The sequence below is a fragment of the Xenopus laevis genome, chromosome 7L (assembly GCF_017654675.1).
Source record: "Xenopus laevis strain J_2021 chromosome 7L, Xenopus_laevis_v10.1, whole genome shotgun sequence".
NCBI classification, from domain to species: Eukaryota; Metazoa; Chordata; class Amphibia; order Anura; family Pipidae; genus Xenopus; species Xenopus laevis.
The window spans coordinates 64,875,476-64,903,130 of NC_054383.1; the positions used below are offsets into that span (position 1 = coordinate 64,875,476).

General features: G+C 41.8%; 2 protein-coding genes across 2 annotated transcripts in view; both read right to left on the bottom strand.

Moving 5' to 3' along the window:
* The window catches only part of LOC108696337 (FERM and PDZ domain-containing protein 2), an 86,763-nt gene that overhangs the window by 44,362 nt on the left and 14,746 nt on the right, over positions 1 to 27,655 (bottom strand). The window contains exons 12-19 of the mRNA XM_041569122.1: positions 24,025 to 24,163; positions 23,512 to 23,655; positions 23,195 to 23,383; positions 22,750 to 22,894; positions 19,621 to 19,819; positions 16,883 to 16,959; positions 2,110 to 2,196; positions 1,137 to 1,244 (exon numbers count right to left, since the gene is read on the bottom strand). Coding sequence (XP_041425056.1) covers positions 1,137 to 1,244; positions 2,110 to 2,196; positions 16,883 to 16,959; positions 19,621 to 19,819; positions 22,750 to 22,894; positions 23,195 to 23,383; positions 23,512 to 23,655; positions 24,025 to 24,163 — 1,088 coding nt within the window. The remainder of the gene's footprint in view (positions 1 to 1,136; positions 1,245 to 2,109; positions 2,197 to 16,882; positions 16,960 to 19,620; positions 19,820 to 22,749; positions 22,895 to 23,194; positions 23,384 to 23,511; positions 23,656 to 24,024; positions 24,164 to 27,655) is intronic.
* On the bottom strand, positions 9,807 to 12,322 carry LOC121395522. The gene is made up of 2 exons (XM_041569123.1): positions 11,558 to 12,322; positions 9,807 to 11,500 (listed from the first exon to the last, which is right to left on the bottom strand). Exons 1-2 carry the CDS (start codon positions 11,960 to 11,962, stop codon positions 10,025 to 10,027), a joined length of 1,881 nt encoding a protein of 626 aa, XP_041425057.1. The 5' UTR covers positions 11,963 to 12,322; the 3' UTR covers positions 9,807 to 10,024.

Consider the following 27,655-nt stretch of genomic DNA (forward strand, 5'->3'; position numbering starts at 1 on the left):
ACAGAATATATAGCTGAAAGAAATGTCAACCAAAAAATTTAATGTAATTCTAAGCAACTTTCTAACATAGATTACATTTTAAAAAAAACAAAAGATTTTAAAGTTATTTGTAGGCCATTTGTAAATTAGTTGAAAATAATTTCTGTCTGTCCCTTGCCACTGTTGATCCTTACTATAGTTACCATGCCTTGTATGCTCTGTGTGCTGTAGTATGCAAAGTGAAAATTGTCTGGAGGAGCTGATTTCTGTTACATTTCTTTCTGTAGACTGGCTAGCTTTTGAAGGGATGGTTCACCTTTAAGGTAACTTTTATTATGTTATAGAACAGCAAATTCTAAGCAACTTTTCAATTGGTTTTCCTTATTTATTATTCATAGTTGTATTGTCATTTGCCTTTTTCTTCTGACTCTTTGCAGCTTTCAAATGGGCGTTGCTGACTCCCTTCTAAAAAACAAATGCTCTGTAAGGCTACAAATTCATTGTTATTGTTACTTTTTATTACTGATCCTTCTATTCAGGCCCTCTTCTATTCATATTTCAGTCTCTTATTCAAATCAATGCATGGTTGCTAGGCTAATTTGGACCCTAGCATCCCAATTGCTGAAATTGCCAACTGGAGAGCTGCTGAATAAAAAGCCAAATAACTCAAAAATTTTGAGTTCTACATCATATTAAAAGTTATCTCAAAGGTGAACAACCCCTTTAAAGAAATAGCAAAAGTGAGAAACAGTTTTCAGATGCAATTTCAATTTTTTTTAATTTCCAAAAATAAATTTTTTAAATTATTTTGGTAGACATTCCCACCACAAAACCAAAACCAGAAATCATAACAGGATCCGACATGATTTAAAAGAAAACAAAAAGGATTGCCATGGTCACATCATGACAGGTGGCACCCATATGTATAATTAGGAGCTAAGACCATAATCACAGTATAAGCAGGCTGAACTATAGTAGCAGCTCAACTGGTAGGGTATTTTAAAAGTATAGGTCACAGAGGCTGTCACAGAGGCCACAATGAATAAACTGTGGGAAGATGAGCCTGCAGACAAATCTCACTGGCTAAACAAAGAAGATTATATATGGAAGAAATAGTTTAACATGTTGCATTCAAAGAAAACTACACTTGTTTTTACCAGTTTTAATTTGCCCATCACGTTCAGCTGGTCCACCAGGAATAACTGATGCTACAAAAATTCCTAGATCAAGCTTCCCAATGTTCTCTCCTCCAACAATCATAAATCCTGCAGACAAAATAATTGGAGCAGATTAAATGTAATGAGATGTATGCCCTAATGTAATTCCAAATTTCTCCTTAGACTTATAGCAAGACTAATGGAGTTACATGCTAAAACATCATATAGATTTTCTCATCGTTCCCATAGTCTGACAAATTAATATGGGGCAAAGGAGGAGGCTGGCATAATTTTCAAATTCGGTTATCTCTGTAAAATGATTTATCCAACAAGAATGCCAAAGCAGAATATAGGCTTTAACACTATGTGGGGTATTTAATAAAACTCGACTTTTTCTTACTCTAATAAATTCAACCAAACTCCCAAAGCCGAATCACCTTTATTTAGCAATAATTCTTCTAGAAAATTTGGTGCAAAAAATTGTTGAGAAAAAAATCATGCCTCAATTAGTACGACTTTTTCAAATCAACACTATGAAAACTTGACTTCATCAAATTGTCGCAGTGACAACTCGAATTTATTGGATTAATGAACAAATACTGGCACATATCACAATGTCATGAAGCATCTGCAGGGAAATCTGCCATTGTATTCTACATGAACTGGACAGGTTTTAGCTGGAGTATTTTCAGATATTGATTTTAGCAGCTTTGGGGTATACTAAATCTCTAAAAAATTGAGTTTCCCCCTTTAAAAACTCAACCAGAAAAATTCGAGGTTTAATAAATAGGCCCCTGAATCACAAAATAATATCCCTTTTACTACCGCTATCGCACTGTTCTGGCACATCTTTTCTTTATATTAAAATGACATAAACTACATGTTGGGTGGAAGAAACATCACAAAAGACACTTGAATGTTAATTTAATTTTTTCTTTAGTGCTTCAATAAATACATACTGAATAACAAGTACCTAGTCCATATGCCGGATCCCGTTTCAGTTTCACACACAAAATTTCCCTTTCTGCCCCCTCCAATGATTGTTCTTTGAAGCTCATATCTAACAAAAAATTAAAATAGTTTCAGATTTCATATTTGTTATATACAGGACTATTATTGCTCATGCTTAAGTCTGCGTTTATCTATTTCAAAGCAAAAAATTCAGTTTTTTTCCCATCACTCTCGTGTTATTGCAGCCAATACGCCACTACGTTTGGTCGCAATTGCATTTGCTTCCCATATGTCAAAACAAATACATTTGCTTTAGTGTCTGTTAGTCAAATGTGCACATGTTGTTGCTAAAATTTGTGTTTGGGGGAAGGGTCACTTCCGGGAATTCAGCATTAAAACAGCATTGGTGTGTTATTCTCTGGCCTCAAATCTGTTTCACCTATTGATGCAGTCAGCAGTGGGCACCCTGGAAATACAGCCATGTTCAACAGCAATGCAAACATGTGAGCAGTGTATTTGGACATAAGTAACTTCAATGAATAGGCTCAATATGCACACATCTTTGCATCCATCTGAGCTCAGGGACACATGCACTAGACAATAAGTCCTAAGGACTTGATTGGTGTAAAAATTTACATGCCAGCTCCTTATAGCAATGAGCAAATCATTAAATAATCAGCCACCCTGAAGATGATTTGTGCAGTTTCTGCTTAACCAAAAATGTGCTTGGTATTTTCAGGTAAAAAAATTCTGAGATTTATAATAGCATTACGCTTAGTATTCTAATACACTCTGATTGCAGTATCTCTGATGGAAGCATCCGAAATCTCTAAACACATCATGTGAATTTTTATACCCTAATACAGGAATCCTCAGCTTTTTTACCCGTGAGCCATATGTAAAAAAAAGTTGAAGAGCAACACAAGTGTGCAAAAGCTTCTTGGGGTGCTAATTGTGAGCTCTGATTGGCTATTTAGTAGCCCCTATGTGGACTGGCAGCCTATAGGAGGCTCTGCTTGGTAGTACACCTGTTTTTTATGTAACCAAAACTTGCCCCGAAACCAGAAATTCAAAAACAAGCACCTGCTTTAAAGAGATACTGACATCAGAAAATAACCTTTTTTATTGTATATCATAACATTGTCTTTGAATGCTATTTATAATTTTGGCATAAAAGTATTTGCCGGATGCTTTTACATTACCTTTCTTACTACCCTGTTTCTCTATGAGGGGGCTGACATATTTGTGCAGCAGTAGTGTGTTAGCATCAGAAACTCTGACAGGTTAAGAAGGGACAGCCAGGTTGGCAAAACAATCAGGTTTAGGAACTTCAAGTGTCAATTACTAACAAAAGCAGAACTATCAGTGAAAAATTATGTTCTAAAATGTTATCATTTCCTGTGGTACAAACTGCTTAGATCTCCGACTACTGGAGGGGTTTACCCCAAGCGATTGGAGAGTAAGAGATTTAACGTTGAATCGACTTTTTCTCCTTCATCTGCTTGGGGAACACAGGGACAATGGGGATGTACCAAAGCTGTCCCCTGAATAAGGGAGGGAAGGATAGGCCTACATGGAAGATACCACTGCAGCTTGAAGAACCTTCCTCCTGAAGCGGGTGTCAGAAACCAAAAGGTGTCAAAATGGTAACAATTTGCAAAGGAGTGGATGGAAGTCCACGTAGCTGCTTTACACAGCTGCTCTGCTGAGGCTTGGTTTCAGAAGGCCCAAGAAGTGCTCATCCCTCTGGTTGAGTGTGCCTTGATTTTGAGGGGAGGTATTTTGCCCCTTTAAGTATAGGCTTATTAGATGGTTTGTTTGATCCAGCATGATATAGTGGATTTGGAGGCGGTGTGCCTTGGTGCTGGCCCAAGGGTAGAATGAAAATGGTATCGGTATGTATGTCATGTGTTCTGTGAAGAACTTGAGGGCACATACGGGGTCCAGTGTGTGTAATATCCATTCTTTGCAGTTGGCTGTTGCAGGACAGAGGTTGGAATTGTGATTTATTGGTTTAAGTGGAAGGATGACACCACCTTAGGTAGGAACAATGGTACAGTACGAAGTACCGCCCTGTCTGGATGGAAAGTAAGGAATAGAGTCTCGCATGACAATGCACTGTGTTCCGACACTCTTTTTGCTGAAGCAACAGCTATTAGAAAAACAGCCGTAAAGGTGAGAAACTTCAAGGGAATGGAAGCCATGTGTTCAAAGGGTGTCTCTTGAAGTGCTCATAGAACCAAGGGGAGGTCCCACGTGGGTATGGGAGCCCAAATTAGGGGGGCTATAGGAGCTACTCTTTGCATGAAGGTTCTTACATTGGGTAAGAGAGCCAGGCGTCTTTGGAAAAGCATGGACAGAGCGGAGATCTGTGATTTAAGAGATCCTAGGGAGAGACCCATGGATAGCCCATCCTGTAGGAATTCTAATAGCCAGGGAATGGACAGCTTCTTAAAGTCTTGTTTTTCTGGTTACACCATTGTTGATTTTCAAGCCGCCCACATTACCTTCACCGCCTTGTCAGAAAAACCCTTACGTTCCAGGATCTGGGTCTCAAGAGCCATGCTGTCAGTCTGAGGATTGACGGGTTCATCAGGGGCCTCTTGGGGCTATGAGGATAAGAGTTGTCTTTTCCCATTATAGCTTCCTGATCGTTCTTGGGACGAGGGGGAAGCGATGGGAAGGCGTAGGTAGATGGAAGCTCCAGTCTGATGTTAGGGCGTCTGCGCCTAGTGCCAGAGGGTCCCGGTATCAAGGAAGGAATTTCGGTACCTTTCGGTTTTGGTGTGTGGCCACGAGGTCCACCTCTGGTATTCCCCACCTTGATGTTATCTCATTGACGATTTCTTCCTTGAGCGACCATTCTCCTGGGTCTAACGACTGTCTGCTCAGAAGTCTGCTTCCAAGTTTAGTAGTCCCGGGATATGGATTGCAGACAATAGGATCTGGTAGGCATCCGCCCACTGAAAGATGGATTTGACCTCGCTGAGTGCTGCTCTGCTATTTGATCCGCCCTGATGTTTTATGTAGGCTACTGCTGTGAAATTGTCGGATTGTACCTTTACGGCTTGCCCTGCTAATTCCCTCTGCCAGTGCCTGAGGCCCAGACAGATTGCTCGTATTTCTAGATGGTTGATTTGTAGAGTGCTCACCTCCAGGGTCCATAAACCCTGTGCCGGCTCTCCTTCCAGTACTGCGCCCCAAGCAGACAGGCTTGAGTCCGCCATTAGTAGTCGCCTCCGTGGGTTCCCGAGTGGTCTGCCTGCAGATAGGTAGGGTGTTCAGCCACCAAAGGTGGGATGCCCATGTTTTGTTGGAGAGTCGGATCATCTGGAGTAACTATTTCCGTTTCCAGACTGATAGAATGTTCCACTGCAGTTCTCTGAAGTGAAACTGAGAAAAGGGCACTGCTTCTATTGTGGACACCATGACTCCCAGGACCTTCATGCAGAATCTGGCTGTGTGCTGGCTTCTCCAGTAGGGACTTGATCAGTGATTGTAAGTGGAGTATCTTCTCGTGCGGGAGAGACACCTGTTAAGGTGTTTGTCACAAAACCGACTCACTCAACCACACTTAACTCTTGGGTTTGGCTACAAGGGGTTACAATCAGTCTCTCAATCACCTTACACACAGGTTAGACTAACATCAGACACCCCAAAAACACACCAACACCCACAAAGTTCATTTGCTGCCACCATCTATCATTAACAGGCGATAGAAACCTAATGTGACTATTCCCCTGCCCTCTATAACAGGTAATAACTCACACTACACAATACATCAAACACTCTCTCCTATGGTAGTTACTCAGGATAAGATCCTACAAGTCTAACAAGCACTCCAGCAGCCAAAGGGTTAATCTACATTCAAACACACTTTCCCGCTAGCCGTACTAGTTATCCAACATACAAATAGGCAACTTTCCCTTTCCACACATACGAAGAGTTCATACACGTAGGCACAAGCATTCATATGGGCAATGAGTTCGTTTAGAGCACAAGGACTAACGTATTAAATGATATTTAATATTTAAAAGAAACAGTGCATATGTATATATATAAAAATGATATTACAAAGATGACACACAGTTGCAAATACAGTAAATAAAATAAAAGGGAGTAAAAACACAAAGAAAACCCTTACTTTACCAAGTTTTGAAGTTGTCAGTGTATTTCCTCTGAGGCACGAGTTGGAAGCTGGACATACAATCCACTGAAAAAATGGAGCCTCCTTGTATGACAATGTGATATTGGGAATGTCACCTTTTTATTTCCTGCTGGGACACTCACCTCATTACCTTATGCATGAGGTAGGAGTGCCCAGGAACATGTCATTTACGACCCCCTGCAGGGGGTTTGCTACTCTCAGGCAATATTCCCCAATATCCCTTAATAAAATATGGGTACTTGCCAGTACCCAATACTATAATAAAAACATGGGCAGGCTGTGATCCATATGTGGGCAAGAAGAACAATACCAAACACTAATAGGTTCCCACTTTCCAGTACCCCAGGAACCAGCCCTCCTAACAGGTGGGTATAGGCTAGCCCTGTTTGGTATTGTTAGGAAGCATGTGACCTCCTCATAACCAATATGTAAGTTATGAGGTTGTGAATCCTATGACACAGGAGATATGGATACTTTCCTATAATCCATAATTTCTACTAGCTATCCCCCCCTGCTGCTCTAGGTCCACAGCTCTGTTCTTTGATCAGCCGATCAAAGAACAGACTGGCCCAGCTTCCTTGCCCAAATGGTGTGGCTCCAGACCGTCTCAGATGACAGATATGGATGTCACCTTTCCACAGCCCCCTGGTGAGATATAAAATTAAGGGTCTCTGTGTGAGCCTGAGACTGAGTAATTAAAGTATTAACTTTTAAAATGCCAGTGCAAGGTGGCCCTGGCATGACACCTCCCCCCTCAGGAATGGGTACAGAGGATGGCCTATCGGCCTTCCCCTGTGCCCACTAGCTCAGCACAGTCTCCCTGTCTGGAAAGACCATCTGCATTCCCATGCTCACTGCCCTTTTTGTGCTGTATAGTGAAGTCATATTGCTGAAGGATTAAACTCCATCTGAGGAGTTTCCCATTATCCCCAGCTACTTTGTTTAACCAGCTTAGTGGATTGTGGTCTGTGATAACCGTGAAATTGCGCCCATAGAGATAGGGTTGTAATTTCTGCAAGGCCCAAACTACAGCTAAACATTCCTTCTCTACAGTGGCATAGGCCACTTCTCTGGGTAACAGTTTCCTGCTCAGGTATATAACAGGATGTTCTTCCCCTTTACTGTTAACCTGGCTTAGGACAGCTCCCAGGCCATAGTTAGAAGCATCAGTCTGTACCACAAATCTGCGGGTAAAGTCAGGAGCTTGTAGAACAGGGGCACTGGCCAGGCTAGTCTTTAAAGTCTTAAAAGCCTGGTCACAATCGGCTGTCCATTCCACTAGACGGGGGTAGCTTCTTTTTGGTCAGGTCTGTTAGGGGTTTGGCCAAGGTGCTGTAATTTGGGACAAATTTCCTATAGTACCCCGCAGTGCCCAGAAAGGACATTACTTGCTTCTTTGTCTTAGGGGTGGGCCAATTTGTAATTGCCTCTACTTTCCCTGGCTCAGGACGAAGTGTACCGCTCCCCACTCTGTGTCCCAAGTACTGCACTTCAGTCATCCCTATTTGGCATTTCTCAGGCTTAATAGTTAAGCCTGCCCCCTGGATCCTGTCTAGCACTTGGGACAGGTGAGCCAGATGCTCCTCCCAAGAGTTGCTAAAGATGGCGATATCATCTAGGTATGCCACCGCAAAGCCTTCTAGTCCACCCAGTAGTTGATTTACCAATCTTTGAAACGTGGCGGGGGCGTTTTTCATGCCAAAGGGCATTGTTTGGAACTCATACAACCCAAAAGGAGTTATAAATGCTGACCTTTCCTGTGCCTCTGGAGACATTGGGATTTGCCAGTATCCCCTACTTAAGTCCATTATTGTAATGTACTGGGCGCCAGCCAACTGATCCAACAATTCATCTATCCTGGGCATAGGATACGCGTCAAAGGTGGTGACTAAATTTAGTTTCCTGTAGTCCACACAAAACCTAGTAGTACCATCCTTCTTTGGAACTAGAACTACAGGGGAAGCCCATGGGCTGTGGGATGGCACAATTACACCAAGCCCTATCATCTCCTCTATTTCCCGCTGCAGGTTCGCCTTTACTTCCAGGGATACCCGGTAGGCCATCTGCCTGATAGGGCGATTATCCCCGGTGTCTACATGGTGTATGGCTAGTGAGGTTCTGCCAGGCTTTCCGGAGAACGTACTAACATAAGAGTTAAGTAACCCCATCACCTGAGTTCTTTGGTTAACGGTGAGCATGCTGCTGACCTGTGACCCTCCTATGCCCTCTGTTCCCTGGGCCATCGCAACTAAATCTAGTAAAGGATCAGAACCTGATTCCTCAGCCATACCACAAACCGGCATTACAGAGACCTCCCGCTCATAATGGGCCTTGATCATGTTTACATGATAGACCTTTTTTCTTTTCCCATCTTCATCTAGGGCAATTACGTAATTCACATCATTAGCCCGTTCTAGAATAGTGTATGGGCCTTCCCAGGCAGCCTGTAGCTTATTCTGACGCATTGGCACCAGGACCCACACCTTCTGTCCTGCTTCATAAACCCTTTCTCTGGCATGGCGATCATACCATTGTTTCTGGTAGGCCTGTGCCTGGGTTACATTGTTATGTGCCAATCCCGTCAATGCCTCCATCTTTTCCCGGAATCTTATTACATATTCAACTACTGACACCTCAGGAGTATCTAGCTTGCCTTCCCATGCCTCCCTTACCAGATCTAAGGGGCCACGTACCCTCCGCCCATATAACAGTTCAAATGGGGAAAAGCCAGTGGATGCCTGTGGTACCTCTCTGTAGGCAAATAGGAGGTGTGGGAGGTAACGCTCCCAGTCCTTCCCTTGGGATTCTACAAAAGTCTTTAGCATATGCTTTAGGGTGCCATTAAAACGTTCACACAGGCCGTTAGTCTGGGGGTGGTATGGGCTGGCAATTAGGTGGTTCACCTGTATTTTCTTACACAGGCACTGCATCAGGTTAGACATGAATTGAGTCCCCTGATCAGTGAGCATTTCTTTGGGAAACCCCACTCTTGAAAATATGCTTAAGAGGGCATCAGCAACCTTGTCTGCCCGGATGGAGGATAGGGCTACTGCTTCTGGGTACCGGGTAGCATAGTCTACCACAGTGAGAATAAACCGTTTCCCTGAACTGCTGGGTATAGCTAAGGGCCCTATGAGATCCACAGCTACCCTTTGGAAGGGTTCATCAATAACTGGTAACGGAACTAATGGGGCCCTTCCCATATCTCCATTTTTCCCCACTCGCTGACAAGTGTGGCACGAACTACAGTAATTGGCAATGTCTGTACCCATGTTAGGCCAATAGAAATTATGTACTAAACGGGCCTTGGTTTTCTGTACCCCTAAATGCCCAGCTAGGGGGATTTCATGAGCTATTCTTAGAAGCTGTTCCCTAAATTGCAAAGGCACCACTAGTTGCCTGTCACTTACCCACTTCTCTTGTGTAGTTGTAGGCATGGATTCCCTGTACAACCTATTTTCATGCCAGTATATTCTTTCTTTATCAGTCTCAGCAGGGGGTTGGGCTGCAAGGCCTCTCATCTTTTCGAGGCTGGCATCGGTCAGGAGGGCTGCCTCAAATTCCCGACCGCTTGCGTCAAACCTGGGATCTGGTGTGAGTGTGAGCAGGGCCCCAGAAGCTGGAACCCCCCTGTCCTCTGGGTCAGGACACAGCAACGCTACAGGCAGGGGACTTCCTTCAGAGGGGCCCTCCTCCCCACTCAGTGACAGACCCTCCAGCCCTGTACCCCCAGTCTGATACTGGCTTGCCCTTACAGACTGCTGCCAGGTTACTGCTGCAACACAAGGGAGGTTCCCCCTCCCACATCACAGTGGCTTGCTACTGGGAATCCCCCTACACTCCCTGTGAAATTGTTCTCCCCCCGAGATAGAGATGGGACATACACTTCCCCTCCCCCCAGGTCTATGCATGGGGATTCAGCTGGCTCTAATACAGAATTGCATGCAAACACATCCTGATTTCCCTCCCAGCCCCCATCACAATCAACATCATTATCAGATACCTGTAGATGAGCAGGATTCACGTAGGGCTCTGCTGGCTCCAGAGGGTCCCCTGCGGGCACATACTGTGACACCAACCTGCCCAAGTCAGTACCCAGTAACACATTAGTAGGGATGGTTTCCGACACCCCTACCTCCCGCAACCCCCTCCCTGCTCCCCAATCCAGGTAAACCCGTGCCATGGGCACTGCAGGATAGACTCCCCCAAATCCTGTGACAGCCATGGTCTTCCCGGGAATAATATCCTCACAGTTTACTAGCTCTGGGCGCACTAAAGTCACCTCTGCTCCTGTGTCTCTGAGTCCCACAGTTACCTGAGTGCCCACGGTAACCGGCTGCAGATTGTCCTTGTGGCTCCCCTCTGTCCCAGCAACAAACAAAACAGAAGGAGATGGGCCAGGGGGTTTTCCAGGTGGTGTAGGTTTCCTTTTGTCAGGGCAGACATGACTAAGGTGGCCCACCTTATTACATATAAAACAGCGGCGTGCATCCACCTGTCCCGGCCTTACCCCTGGGCTACTTGCAGGAGCAGCTGCAGATCCCCCCGGTTTGTAAGAAGGGAAGGAGGGGCTTCCTCCTGGCTTTCCTCCTTTCCAGCTATGGGACCCTGGGTTTGGAATAGGCTTCCTGGATACTGGCATCCGGTTTGCAGTATATGCATCTGCAATTTGTGCTGCCTGATCAGCAGTTTTGGGCTCACGGTCAAGGACAAACTGCTGGACTTCCACTGGACAGATACACAGGAACTGGTCCAGTATCATCAGGTCCTCCAATTCTGTAAATGTTGAGACACTGCGACCCTGCACCCACTGATGGAAGGTGATTCTCAGCCTCCCAACCACATCAGTGTAGCTGTCGTGCGCCCCACGCTGTAGACTCCTGAATTTCTTGCGGTGTACCTCTGGGGTGAGGTTAAAGTGCCTAATTAAAGCTTTTTTTATTTCATCATAGTCCCCATCATATTCTAGTGGAAGGTCCGCAAAAACTTCCAGAGCTTTGCCCTTAAGCCCTGGGGTCAGGAAACTTGCCCACTGCTCACGGGGTAAATGAAATTGCCTGCAGGTTTTTTCAAACCCCCTCAGAAAAGTGTCCAGATCCCCATCCTTCTCCATCACGGGAAAATTCTCCAGACGGGGTTTGAAGACATTGGCCTCCCGGGAGTCACTGCTGTGAGGTGGGGCAGTACCTTTTTGGAGCCGTGCCATCTCCAGCTGGAATTGTCGTTCTGCTTGGCGCTCAGCTGCCTCCCTCTCTGCTGCTGCTGCTGCTGCTGCTTCCCTCTCGGCTTGGCGCTCAGCTGCCTCCCTCTCTGCTGCTGCTGCTGCTGCTGCTGCTTCCCTCTCGGCTTGGCGCTCAGCTGCCTCCCTCTCTGCTGAGGCCTGGCGTTCTGCTGCTGCAGCCTCGGCCTGCTGGTATTGCAGTATAAGTTGTAGCCGTAAGTTAGGGTCCGATGAGCCCAGCTGCTGCAAAACCAGTTGCAGAGAAGATCCTGTACCACTCTGCGAACTGTTGCTGCCACTCTCATCAGAGTGGTACTGGCCAATAGCAATGTCCATGGTTTGGCCCACCTGCCCAGTGCTGGACTCTTGGTCACTTTCAACCAGGGATGCAATAAGCCATTCCTTGGTCTGATTTGCTACTGCAATCCCTCTCTCCTCACAGAGTCTGGACAGCTGTTCCTTGCTCTGCCTCTTGTAGGATGCCATCTCAGAGGACAATTGCCAAATAAAAGATAGGAAAGAAAAAAGAAGGGAAGGGCACTACTGTTTGCAAGTATGTCTTTTCTAGACTATGCACTGCGTTTGTCCTTGAAGACTGTATATTCCTCGCAAGGATGTACAGTCCTTTAGTGCAAGGGTTAAACACTTAATCCAAGCACTAATGCTCTAATAAAAAATTAAATTATGCCACCGCTGCCAACCAATTGTCACAAAACCGACTCACTCAACCACACTTAACTCTTGGGTTTGGCTACAAGGGGTTACAATCAGTCTCTCAATCACCTTACACACAGGTTAGACTAACATCAGACACCCCAAAAACACACCAACACCCACAAAGTTCATTTGCTGACACCATCTATCATTAACAGGCGATAGAAACCTAATGTGACTATTCCCCTGCCCTCTATAACAGGTAATAACTCACACTACACAATACATCAAACACTCTCTCCTATGGTAGTTACTCAGGGTAAAATCCTACAAGTCTAACAAGCACTCCAGCAGCCAAAGGGTTAATCTACATTCAAACACACTTTCCCGCTAGCCGTACTAGTTATCCAACATACAAATAGGCAACTTTCCCTTTCCACACATACGAAGAGTTCATACACGTAGGCACAAGCATTCATATGGGCAATGAGTTTGTTTAGAGCACAAGGACTAACGTATTAAATGATATTTAATATTTAAAAGAAACAGTGCATATGTATATATATAAAAATGATATTACAAAGATGACACACAGTTGCAAATACAGTAAATAAAATAAAAGGGAGTAAAAACACAAAGAAAACCCTTACTTTACCAAGTTTTGAAGTTGTCAGTGTATTTCCTCTGAGGCACGAGTTGGAAGCTGGACATACAATCCACTGAAAAAATGGAGCCTCCTTGTATGACAATGTGATATTGGGAATGTCACCTTTTTATTTCCTGCTGGGACACTCCCCTCATTACCTTATGCATGAGGTAGGAGTGCCCAGGAACATGTCATTTACGACCCCCTGCAGGGGGTTTGCTACTCTCAGGCAATATTCCCCAATATCCCTTAATAAAATATGGGTACTTGCCAGTACCCAATACTATAATAAAAACATGGGCAGGCTGTGATCCATATGTGGGCAAGAAGAACAATACCAAACACTAGTAGGTTCCCACTTTCCAGTACCCCAGGAACCAGCCCTCCTAACAGGTGGGTATAGGCTAGCCCTGTTTGGTATTGTTAGGAAGCATGTGACCTCCTCATAACCAATATGTAAGTTATGAGGTTGTGAATCCTATGACACAGGAGATATGGATACTTTCCTATAATCCATAATTTCTACTAGCTATCCCCCCCTGCTGCTCTAGGTCCACAGCTCTGTTCTTTGATCAGCCGATCAAAGAACAGACTGGCCCAGCTTCCTTGCCCAAATGGTGTGGCTCCAGACCGTCTCAGATGACAGATATGGATGTCACCTTTCCACAGCCCCCTGGTGAGATATAAAATTAAGGGTCTCTGTGTGAGCCTGAGACTGAGTAATTAAAGTATTAACTTTTAAAATGCCAGTGCAAGGTGGCCCTGGCATGACAGTGTTGAATTGCATCCCCAGGAAAATTGGCTTGAGAATTGGCTGGGAGTTAGAGAGAATTAGTCCCGGTTGATGTACCAACCTAGATCCTGGAGCGTGGACATGGTAAAGTGAAGTGCCTGCTTGGTCTCCTGTACCGAGGGTGCCTTGATTAGAAGGTCGTCCAGTTACAGGGTGATCGATATTCCTGTGTTGCAGATCACTTCTGTAGCTGCCGCCATGATCTTTGTGAAGACCCGCGGTGCAGATGTCAGGCCGAATGGAAGTGCAGTGAAATGGTAATGGCAGTTTTGTATGGCAAACCGAAAGAATTTCTGACGGGGAAGGAAAACGGGCACATGTAGGTACACCTCCTTTATATTGAAAGATACCAGGATTTTGCCTGGTGACATTGCTGCTATGACCGAACTCCATTTTGAACCTGCGTGGACAAATAAATTTGTTCATCTCCTTAAGATCCAAAACAGGGTGAAGAGAACGATCCTTTTTGGGAACTAAGAACAGGTTTGAATAGTAGCCCTTGAAGCGGTCTCTGGATGGAACTGGGATGATCACTCCTGATTGTAGCAGTTTGGAGATCATCTCGTGGAAGGCTTTGTGTTTGGTTTGTTCCTGAGGAACCCTGGACATAAAGAAGTGGTGAGGTGGGTTGGACAAGAACTCCAGATGGTACCCTATGGTCAAAATTTTGTGAACCAATATGTCTTGGGTAAGCGTGAGCCAGGCATCGGTGAAGTGTTGTAATCGTCCTCCTATGGTTATGTGGTCTAATGGCGAGGATAGACAGTCATGCTCATGTGGGTTTGTCTGTGGTCTTGGTAAAGGGTTTTCGACCCTGCCAGGAAGATATTTCCTCCCCAGCAGCCTTCACCAGAAGAGAACTGGTGTGAAAGTTCTTGTATTTTTGCTGTGTGAGCCACGAAAAAACTTCCCTCTGCGAAAGGATAGTCGCACTTTTGGTTGTGGTAGTAAGGTGCACTAACCTCCTGTGGCCTGGCTGATCATTTTATCTAGGTCGGGTCCAAAAAGTAGTTTTCCCTTGAAAGGGGATGGATGTCAGGGATTTTTTGGAAGAAAAATCTGCCCACCAGAACTTAAGTCATAATGACCGTCAGGCGGCTACCGGCATTGGGTGGCATCTAAAGATGCTTTGCAGATGTAGTCATTAGCTACCTTTATCTGTGATGCCCAGCAAGATAGCATAGTGATGTGCCTGAAGCTGCGAAAATGGAATGCAATAAGCCCTCTCATTTCTTGTCCATGGCATCCTTGAAGTACAAAGCATCCAGAACTGGTAGAGCAGTGTTTTTGACAAGATTGGAAACCAGTGCATCCACTAAGGGTGGGGAGGACCACTTTTCTGTGGTCTCTGCCTCAAAGGGATGGAGTTTTAAGAATCTGCAGTTTGCCTGGAATCGTCTTTCAGGTGTATCCCACTCTTGTTGGATTATGTGGTCGAGCTGAGAGTGAGAACGAAACACTGGTGACACTTTGCTCTTTGTCTTGAAGAGGGTGCTAGAAGCTGCCGTCGAGGCCTCTGTCTCTTGCAGATGGAGCAAGTCTATGACCGAAAGGATCAGGGAGCCTCTGATGAAGCCTCTGATGAATGAGGTAGAACTTCTTCCTCGTCCTGGTCACTAAGGGACAATTCTTCTTCCAAGAGAATGTTTTCTGGAGGGGGCGGGGATTGATCTCTGGATCTACCATTGCTGTCCTCCTCTGAGGAGAATGGGGCTCTCACTTATTAGGCTTACTCTTAGATTTTCTAGGGGAGCCAGGAGTTTGTCCAGAGAATGGGCCAGCTTTGGGATCCCTGATGCTAGTTGGGATGTCCTGAACCCCAGGTTGTGTAGAGTCAGTGGGTTTGGAATCAAACTGAAGGGTAGCAAACTGCTTCCATTGTGTGCCAAGGTGCACAGTAAATTTTCATATATTTTCAAAGAAGACCAGCAACAGCAGGACTTTGTGCAAAAAGATGAAAATTGTATTTTATGTGAGCATATAAACAGCCAACATGACGTTTCGGTCCACTGAGAAAGTTCCCGAAGTGGACGGAAACATCACGTTGGCTGTTTATATGCTCACATAAAATACAATTTTCATCTTTTTGCACAGTGTTGCTGGTCTTCTTTGAAAAAAATTAAATAAATAAATATATATATATATATAGACAAATACAAGATTCCTCTGCACTCAACCCATTATCAATATATTTAAGACAGAGACATTTTATATATATATATGTGTGTGTGTGTGTGTGGTTGAGCAGCCAGGGGAGTGTAATAAAAAGCACTCACCCTGGTGGTCCAGTGGTGCGGCGGGGACGCCCGCGTCTCTTTGCGTCTCTTTGTTTATATGGATGCATACGTGCTGGCGTAATGACGCAGGCGCGTAAATACACTCAATGGCGCAAAATTTGAACACTATAAAAGACCCATTTGGGCTTTCAGACATTGCCTGTTATAGTTTTTTCCTGGTGGTGTTTAAGCATTGAGCTATTTGATTCTGATCTGATTCCTATTTTGAACCCTGCCTGGCTTTTGAGGATTCTACCTTCTGTATCCTGACCAACTAACTACCTCTTCTACATAATCCTTCTGATTGACTTCCTGGTTTGACCATTGCCTGCCTGACTTCGTTTGTACTCTGCCTGCCTGACCCGGCCTGATCTGTCTACGATTCTGTCTCAACACCTTGTACCATGACCTTCTGCCCAAAGACTTTGCTTTATAGTTGTGCCCCTCTGCTTGTCCAGAACCCCTCGCCTTGCACCTCTCATTTTAAGACCTGGCGGCATCTGAGTAGCTGAGGGCCCCTCCGAGGCCAAAGGCGGCTGCTACAGGCAGAAGCACGTCAGTGAACTGCTCGTGATGCAGAAGCACGTCCTACCTCATGAGGACACAACAAAAAACTGATTAGGGCTCCTCCTACTGGAGGGGTATAGCCAGTGGGGGAGGAATCAAATTCTATATTTTTATTGTTGTGTCCTGCCTCCAAGTGATACCAGCTATACCCCATTGTCCCCCAAGCAGATGAAGGATAAATAATGGCTATGATCACTGCCGGATGCACCATACACCTGATTAACTTAAATGTACAGCTGTTCACCTCTGTACTTGTAATCTCTCAATCAAAGTCTATACTGCTATAGTAAACCTATTCTGAGGCTATACTTTCATTCCCATTTCATTTGCAGAGAGCTCTGGGTTCTGGATTCTGTAATGAGTCCACTGTTACGTAATTTATTTATTAATTACTTGGGGCAAGGGCAATGTAAGCACACCCTATGTCATTTTTGCATTGGGATCTGGACAATAATAGTTATCATACTTACTACAGGATGCACTTCTACTAGAGTGAATAGAAAGGTAGCCATTGCTGTGTTGGTGAGTTTCTGCATCCTTGGTTACCCTGATGAAACATGCACATATACATTAACACAGTGAACCTTACAGTATACTAAAATGAAAACATTCTAAAAGGAAATCAAGCATAAAATAACTTTAGTAATAACTGGGACCCTGTTCCTAGTCCTTGCTCTCTCCTGAACTGCACTTAATGGGGACCTGTCACCCAGACATAAAAAGTTGTATAATAAAAGTCCTTTTAAAATTATACATGCAATCCAAATTATTATTTTTTTAATTGAACATCCTTACCTGTAATAAACGTTTAAAAGTCTTATCTGTCAATCATATATATGCCTTAGAGCAGGCAATTACATTCACCTTCCATTCTGCAATACCTAGATGTCACTGCACTCACATTTCCACTCCCTCGTCACCATCTAATTGTGCAGCCAGTGCCTGGGCATTAGATCAGCCATTCTGGCACATACACAAGGGAGCAGATTTACATATGGTCGAATATCGAGGGTTAATTAACCCTCGATATTCAACTGCCGAATGTAAATCCTTCGACTTTGAATATTGAAGTCGAAGGATTTACAGCAATTAGATCGATCTAACGAACGAAAAAAGAACGATTAAGTCCTTCGAATCGAACAATTCAAAGGATTTTAATGCATCAATCGAACAATTTTTCTACGACCAAAAAAAACATAGGAAAGCCTATGGGGACCTTCCCCATAGGCTAACATTGCACCTCGGTAGGTTTTAGGTGGCAAAGTAAGGGGTCGAAGTTTTTTTTAAAGAGACAGTACTTCGACTATCGAATGGTCGAATATTCGAACGATTTTTAGTTCGAATCTTTGAAGTTGAAGTCGTAGTCGAAGTAGCCAATTTGATGGTCGAAGTAGCCAAAAAAAAAAACATTCGAAATTCGAAGTTTTTTTTATTCTATTCCTTCACTCGAGCAAATTAAATGTGCCCCAAGATGTTGGCATGATGCAGACCTTGCCTTAAAGGAGAACCAAACCCTTTTTATTAAAGTCCCCTACCCCCTACCCTACATAGAACCCATCCCTGCTCCCCCCAGCCTAGGTGTTAACCTGGGTAAATGCCCCTAACTCTTTACTTACCCCTTGTTGCAGATTCAAGGCATCAGAGTTCACGGGCGCCATCTTCTTCTCTTTTGTAATCTTCGGGTCTTCTTCCGGCGCTTGTGCAATTTCAGCTTTCAGCACTTGCACAGTTTTTCAGGACCGGAAGATTGTGCTAACTGTGCATTGGCTGATAGGCCCCTCTCTTCACAAAAAGAAGAAGATGTAGCCTGTGAACTCCAATGCCCTGAATCTGCAATGTGGAGTAAGTAAAGAGTTGGGGCATTTACCCAGGGTAACACCTAGGCTGGGGGGGAGCAGGGAGGGGGGTCTATGTAGGGTAGGGGATTTTAATAAAAAAGGGTTTGGTTCTCCTTTAATAACAGTGTCCACATAATGGCACTCATCTGCTTTCTGTGATTGAGAATTCCAAGACTAAAAAAAACATATTAATCATTTTTATAGCGTAAGTGAAGTTTATTTTGTTTGAATAATAATAAAATAGGATTTGGAAGTTTTTCATAAGGTCCTTTGCCTTCTATAAAGCAGAGTAGTGCAACCAGGTTGGCGGGCATCATCTTGTGCCAGGTCCTCTTCTTGGTGAATGCTAATACTGAGCATGCTCAATTGAAGCCAGGTTTGTGTCAGACGAAAAATAAGCAAAAAAAATGATAGAACAGTAGGGATGCACCGAATCCAGGATTCGGTTCGGGATTCGGCCAGGATTCAGCCTTTTTCAGCGGGATTCGGCCGAATCCTTCTGCCCGGCCAGACCGATTCTGAATCCTAATTTGCATATGCAAATTAGGGGCAGGGAGGGAAATTGCATGACTTTTTGTCACAAAACAAGGAAGTAAAAAATGTTTTCCCCTTCCCATATGCAAATTAGGATTCGGTTCTGTATTCGCCCGAATCTTTCATGAAGGATTCGGGGGTTCGGCCGAATCCAAAATAGTGGATTCGGTGCATCCCTATAGAACAGTGAAACGTATAGGGCACTATGGAACCCACATGCAGATCAGACGAAAAATATTTGTTAAAAAGTAGAAAAAAATCTTTATTTAGACAATAATTTCAAGCTTTACACGTTTCATGTCCATCTGACACTTAGGGCCTTATTTATCAAAGTCCGAATTTATCTGACTTTTTTTTAATGAAAAAAGTCCAATAGAATCCATGATTGGACCTATTTATTACTAAAAAAACAAATCATGATTTTATTGGATCGGTGATAAACACTAAAAATCGAGTGAAAATCCGAATCATACAAATTTTTCGGATTTTTGTCCAAGAAAAAAAAATTGGATTTCATAGTTAAAATAAACTAAAATGTTTTGATTTTTTGGAATTCAGACTTTAATAAATAAAACCCTTAGTCGTAAGCCATGGGCCACTGTGCTTAGATTTGTATTTTAAAAAAACATTATAAGCTACTCCGCCACCAGGAAAAATTACTAAAAATTCATCTGTTGCTTTGAATGACAACTTCCTGCATCTTGAAAACATACATGAAAAATACTTGAGACACTGGTGATGTTTGTGTTTTCGAAAGAAAAAAATGTTAATTGTGTAACTGTGACACTTGCAAAGTGACATTTTATGTATGAGGCTTTTGTATGCCATATACACACCTGCAGACACTGGTGTCCTCACCAGTCTTTTCATTCCCATTTATAAAGTTACATGACTTGCTTAGGATCTTTCCTCTCATGTTGTTATCATTAGTAAAGCACAGTAGGTCTTCTGACCTAGACATTCTCTGCATCATCTGATCCCTTTGGGCATCATACTGTGGGTTTATATACTCTGTGCCGAGCATCCACATCTCCTCTGAAAAGTAAAGTACATGTCTTATCCACTGTTTAATTTCTATATCACCTAATGAGTAGTTGTAGTCTCTATGACTATGTACATTTAAAGTGTTTCAATATGCAATACACATACGAATCTATTGCCTAATTTCAATTACAGACTGATATTACTAAGGAAATGATTTATACAAAGCAACAAACCAAGTTCTAAAAGTCAAAAAAGATATTGTTATTCACCTGTGACCTGTTTAACAGTTTTGTGTTTATCAAACGCCACAGATACTGCTAAATTATTTAAACTAATAAATTTAAATTAGAGTAATATACAATATCTTTCCAAATAAAAATAACAAATAAAAAAACAAATACATACAAAAAGTACTGTAGAAGTGATACCTTAATATTGGCTAACAATAAAAATACATTACAAACTTTCGGAGCACCAAGGCCCATTCATCAGGCAAAATACAAATGAAAGCTAGAAAGGCAAAGCATTTATACTGTGGTGAAAGGTATTCATGGGCAATAAATTAGGAAGTTACAGATAGCTAGAGATCAATTGTAGAGATAATACAATGAATTAAAGTGGGTTGTAAATAGTCTCCTGAACTGCACTTAATGGGGACCTGTCACCCAGACATAAAAATTTGTGTAATAAAAGTCCTTTTCAAATTATACATGCAATCCAAATTCTTTTTTTTTTAATTGAACATCCTTACCTGTAATAAACATTTAAAAGTCTTAGCTGTCAGCCTTAGGCATAGAGACGGAGCAGGCAATTACTTTCACTTTCCATTTTGCACTTCTTAGATGTCACTGCACTCACCAGATTCCCACTCTCTCGTTACAATATCAGTATCCAGGAGAAAAATGCTATAAAGACTTTGAAAACTAACAAGGACTTAATAATTAAACCAGCTGATAAAGGGGGTGCTGTGGTAATAATGGACACCACCGATTACATAAAAGAAGCCACTAGATAACTGTCTAACACCGCATATTATAAAAGACTGGCAGAGAACCCAACTCATAAATATACAAAGGAATTAAAACAAGTTACCAGTAGTCTCTGGTACCTTTTACATGTTACCCAAAATACATAAGGAAGGAAACCCAGGGTGACCCATCATCTCTGGTATTGGAACCTGAGGGCATATCTTGCTGGGTAGAAAAGATCCTGAAGCCAATTGTCAGAAAAACACCCAGCTTTTTACAAGACACCACTAACCTTTTAAACAAACTGGCCAATATAGGGCACCATTCTAGTTACCATGGATGTGGAGTCTCTGTATAGCAACATCCCACATGAAGATGGTACTGAAGCCTGCCAGCACTTCCTAGAAAAAATCATATGCCCACAGTACCAACTCTACAACTAATCAGATTTATACTGACACACAACTACTTCTCATTAGGGGATGCCATATACCTCCAACTGATGAGAAGTGCTATGGGAAGCAAAATGGCACCTCAGCATGCCAATCTGTTTATGGCCCAGTTAGAGGAACATTTTGTGGCTTCCTGCAACACCAGGCTCTTAACCTATTTAGGGTATATATATATATATATATATATATATATATATATATATATATATATATATATATATATATATATATATATATATATATATATATATATATATATATATAAGACATACTTATCATATGGACAGCTTCAGAGAAAGAACTATTGGCATTCCACCAAAGATTAAACCAATTCCACCCCATCAACCTTACCCTTAACCATTCTTACTCACACATCAACTTCTTGGATACAACCATATATATCAAAAATGGAACGATACAAACATCCCTATACCAAAAACCAACAGGCCGTCCTACATATCTTATGTGGGACGTTTTCATCTTCATCACATAAAAAAATCAGGCTCTGAAATACAACAGGATTTGCTGAAATCTTGATGACAGAAATAAACATCTCCATTCCTTACTGAAAACTTTTGTTAACCAGGGATACCATCCGCAGGTTATTAATGATCAAATCCACAGAGCAACTCAAATACCCATAGACACACTTTTGGATTACAAAGAAAAGACAGAAACAACAGGATACCTATTGTAATAACCTACAACCCACAACTGAACATTATTAGAAAAATAGCCAGAGACCTGCAACCCATGCTGCATACAGATACCCAACTAAAACAAATATTCCCGGAACTACCTTTCTTGTCTTATAGACAACCACCTAATCTGAGGAAACAACTAAATCAGGTATATTTCCCTGCAACAGCAACAGATGTGAAACCTGTGCAAAGATCAAGTTGCTACAGGTATACCGAATACATAAAAAGTATACACCTTTCTGGACTACTATTCCTGTGCTTCATCCAATGTGATATACATGATTACATGTACTAGGTGCTCTACAGGAGGCATATACATTGGTGAAACAGGAAAAAAAATGTGCACAAGGATGAACCATCAAAAACATAAAATCAACACCAAATCATGTGATACATCAGTGGGGCAACACTTCTGTAGTCGAGTTATTTAACACATTAAGACAGGGCCTTAATTTAGGGTCAGGTTTCATGTCACACTATGTGACCTGACTGAATCCAGACTCCTTGACTATTTACAACCCACCCTAATTCATTGTATTATTTCTACAATTGATCTCTATCTATCTGTAACTTCCTAATTTGTTGCCTATGATTACCTTTCACTGATCTAGTATATATGCTGTGCCTTTCTAGCTTTCATTTGTATTTTGCCTGCCGAAGGGGCCTTGGTGCTCCGAAAGCTTGCAATGTATTTTTATTGTTAGCCAATATTGGTATTACTTCTACAATACTTTTTGTATTTGTTTGTTTTTTTTATTTGTTATTTTTGCTACTGGCTAACACGGTACCACAGTTTTTGCTTTGTGCTTTCCAAATAAAAGAAACTCTCTGAAAATTTTCAAGAACATTTTTTCTCTCACCTGTACGTTGGTGTTGTCTAAGATTAGTGTGGAAGGTTCTCAGGGCTGAGCATAAGTCAAGAATATATTTGGATGTCTTCTTACTGTTTGTAAGGAAGGAATGCTTCTTACCACTTGAGCAGCTCACCACTGTGAATTTCTTTTTCTACAATAAAATTATTCCTTGTAATAATTTGAAAAAAAATGTCATCCATTACAAACCAGCATGTTTAAAATCAAGGAATAAGTATTTTTGTCTTTTTTCTTTTCTGTCTTTTCTGGGTTTGGTGTTCACTTGCGAATGCGCATAAAACACGTTTTACACCTGTTATTGTTATTTTTGTTATTCTAGGGGAAATCAAAGTGTTTGTTGTATACCAAAAATAATGAAGCTATTCACTTTTTTAAGTAGGTGACAGAGAGGTAATGAAGGCTACAGTCTACCTGATGTTGGTCAAGCACTCACATATGATGATAATGTCTGTATCTCTCTCCATGAAAAGCGTAAGCTGGCTATTCGACTGCCCATTCTCTCCTCATACAGAATAATACCCTGGCAGCAGATACCCAATGTATGATCACCTCTTCTGGTTTTCTTTTTATCCAGAAGCACATGGTAAAACAATACACCATATTCTGGAAGTTGCTGAGCCACCTGTATTGTATCAGAATAAAAATAGTTAGTGAAAGTTTATCCATTTTAGGCAAGGTCAGTACAAATAAGCACAGTAAGTACTGAACAATGATGAATGATTTAATCATAAGAATACATTTCAGTTTTACCTGAATGAATGCTAGTTCTGCTTCTTCCCTTGTCAATCCAAAGTGACTCTGGTGCAGCTGTTCCAGTTCTTGGACTGCTCTTAGGGATTCGAGAACTCCAGGTGGTAGAAAGTCTTCAGTATGAAAATAATCCATTTTATATAACTAAAGTGAGATATGCATGATAAAAAACAATGGCATATTGAAATGTGGACAAGAAGCATAGGTAAAAATTAAATAAGCAAAGGTTAGTTGGACATTTTGTTAACAACATTCTTTTTGACTGTAAGTTATTAATATATCACTATACAGTGAATCTTTCATGACAAAAAAAACAGAACATTTATATTCTTTAGTCTACATTTTAGCATGTTAAAGGTTATGAAACTGTTTTGTTGTCTGCACCTCCCTCATGCAGTACATGTAAGCGCTGTAACTAATTTGAACAAAATATATTTTGAACAAATGTTTGTACCAGTGACTCTGGCCTGGGAAGGGTAATATTATTAAGCTTGGGTGTTTTGTCCTGTGTACCTCTTGTGAATGATCTCCCACATCAGCTTGCAGGGCCAGAGACCCCAAGTGTAGGGCCATCTCTCGATTACAATATAACTGCTCCTCCAGTATATCCTTCCGCAATTGCAGGTAAATCAAATGAATCATTGGACAATGTCTAAAAAGAGAGTGAAACATGGAGTAGTATTGCAACTAAGAAACCTGGAGGCAACAACATATTGCAGAATCAATTTTATTAAAAAAATTAATTTAAAAATACTGTTATATGCTTAAATAATTCTGGAAATTCTTAAAAGACAGAATTAAATATAAATATGGAATGAATGCAAAACCTGTAAAGATAATCTATATTGTAAATTGATAGTGTTCCCCCTACATTATTACTTTGAAGTTCTCCCCTTTGAGCCTACACACGTCCATCAAGTTCAACCTTTTAACTCTTTTTTTTAACCTGTCTAACTGCCAGTTGATCCAGAGGAAGGCAAAAAAAAAACCCAACCTGTACTATGAGCTATCTTCCATAACCCTGTATTACCTAGCTACCATCCAACCACTTCTTAAAGCTATCTAATGTATCAGCCAGTACAACTGATTCAGGGAAAGAATTCCACATCTTCACAGCTCTCACTGTAAAAAACCCTTTCTGAATATTTAGGCGGGAACCTCTTTTCTCCTAATCGGAATGGGTGACCTTGTGTCAGCTGGAAAGACCTACTGGTAAATAAAGCATTAGAGAGATTATTATATGATCTCCTTATATATTTATACATAGTTATCATATCACCCCTTAAGTGCCTCTTCTCCACAGTGAACATCCCCAATTTGGCCAGTCTTTCCTCATAGCTAATATAGTCCATACCTTTTACCATCTTAGTTGCCCTTCTCTGTGCCCTCTCTAATACAATAATGCCCTGTTTGAGTGATGGAGACCAAAACTGTACGGCATATTTTAGATGGGGCCTTACCAGTGCCCTATAAAGTGGAAAAATGACCGCTTCCTGCCGTGAATCAATGCCCCTTTTAATACAGCTCAAGATCTTATTTGCCCTTGATGCTGCTGACTGGCATTGCTTGCTACAGTTTATCATCTACAAGGACTCCAAGGTCCTTTTCTATAATTAATTTGCCTAGTGCAGTCCCATTAAGGGTAGAGGTGGCTTGGATATTTTAACATCCCAGGGCATGACTTTACATTTATCAACATTGAATCTGATTTGCCACCTAGTTGCCCAGATTGCCAGTTTGTCAAGATCCTGTTGCAAGGATGCCACATCCTGGATGGAATGTATTGGGCTGGATAGTTTTGTGTTATCTGCAAACACTGATACATTACTTACAATACCCTCCCCTAAGTCATTAATAAACAAGTTAAACAAAAGTGGACCCAATACCGAGCCTTGAGGGACTCCACTAAGAACCTTACTCCAAGTAGAGAATGTACCAGCCACCCTCTGTATCCGATCCTGTAGCCAGTTTCGTATCCATATGCAAACTACTTCTTTAAGCCCAACAGACCTTAGTTTATAAAGCAGTCATTTGTGGGGCACGGTATCAAACACTTTGGTAAAATCCAAATAGATCACATCTACTGCCCCCCTCCACTGTCCAGCATCTTACTTACTATAAACACAGGTGACTGTTGACCTTGACCCTGGTGCGTGCAGTAGTCGGTTTCTTCCTTGTTGTGTACCTCCACCAAGGTATGGTTCAAACTGGAACAATCTTATAGCGTAAGCAAGGAAAAACCTGGGAGGCAGAAGGTATCTGCTCAAGTGTTTTTATTAAAATATATTATAATATATATAAAATCACTTGAGCAGATACCTTCTGTCTCCCAGGTTTTTCCTTGCTTACGCTATAAGATTGTTCCAGCATCTTACTTATATCATCATAAAAAGCAATCAAATTTGTCTGACATGACTGATCCTTCATAAAGCCATGCTGATTGCTGCTCATAATGCCATTCATTAGTACAAAATTTTGAATGTGATCCCTTAACAAGCCTTCAAATAATTTGCCCACCTGAGGTCAAACTTACTGGCCTATAATTGCCAGGCTGAGATCTTAATCCCTTTTTAAATATTGGAAGGACATCAGTTTTTCTCCAATCCATAGGAACCATACCAGATGAAAGTGAATCTGAGAAAATCAGAAATAGGGACTGGTCTAAAACTAAACTAAGCTCTCTTAGAACCCAGGGGTGTATGACTTCAGGCCCTGGAGCCTTGTTTACATTAATTTTATTAAAGCTTTATGAATCATATCCTGAGTCAATGCAAATAACTCCAGCACACGTAGATTGCTCAAGGGATTCAATCTACGTGTGCTGGAGTTATTTGGATTGACTGAATTGTGGAGGGGCCATCCTCCTGTACCCCAAGCACCGTGTATAATTAGTGGAGAGGCCAGGTGTGCAGGTGCAATCTACTGCCTAAATCATATCCTGAGTCAGCCACTGACTAGATTGAGCTGAGCCATCAGTGCAGCTATGAGGTGAGCCTGGGAACTCAGACTCCTCTATTGTATACACTGAAGAAAAGAACTGATTTAGCACATTTGCCTTTTCTGTATCTGTTACAAGCTTACTGGTACCATTATTTAATGGAGCAACACTCTCAACCTGCATATTTTTACTATTAATATATTTAAAAAAATGTTGGGGTTAGTCTTTGCCTCGGCTGCAATACACTCTTCATTTCCTTTCTTTGCCTTCTGGATTGCTGATTTATAACATTTATTATAGTGTTTATATTCATTTAATGCAGCTTCTGTCCCAACAGACTTGTAGTTTTTAAATTGCTTTCTCTTCTTTCCCATTAACTTCTTTCCTTCTACATTTACTCCTTAAGGGAATAAATTGAGGACAGTAATTATTATTTAATATCATTTTACATGACAACCATTTCTGTTCTGTGTTTTTAGCTGAAATCTTAATGCCCCAATCAATGCTCTGAAGGCAACCCTCAAGGCACTAAAATTAACTTTCCTGAAATTCATGGTTTTTGTTGCCCCAGTATATATTTGTTTTTTACACCCGACATTAAATTATATAACATTATGGTCACTATTAGCCAGGGGTTCAATGACTTGCACATTCTGGGTCACTTGAGATCACTAGATCCAGAATAGCATTTTTTCTGGTTGGCTCCTCAACAACCTGTGCCATAAAATTGTCATGCAACAAGTTTATAAATGTGTTCTCATAAACTGATCTGGCAGTACTGTTGCTCCAGTCAATATCTGGGTAATTTAAATCCCCCATTATAATTACTTTACCCAAACTAGCAAAAGAAGATTAATTAATGGAAAAAAACATTTCATTATGCTATTAGGATTGAACTAGCCTAAGGGTGGAAGTACTAGCCTAGCAATTTTCTATACTTTGGCACAAAGTTCAGTAGAGAAATGTAAGAATGTAACTCTCGAGAGGATTGCTTTAAGCATGCTGACTGAGGAGAGCAGGAACAGATGGTATACATAATTAGGGTCAGGGGAATTAGCAAGCAAGTTCATCAAGCCAGGTCATACATGGGTGTGAAAAGAAGTGAGGTACCAGGGATCAAGAGAACTAAAAAACAGACTGGGTCATACATAGTGAGACAATTAAAACAAGTTACTACATGATTATTCAGAGACTGACAAAACCAGA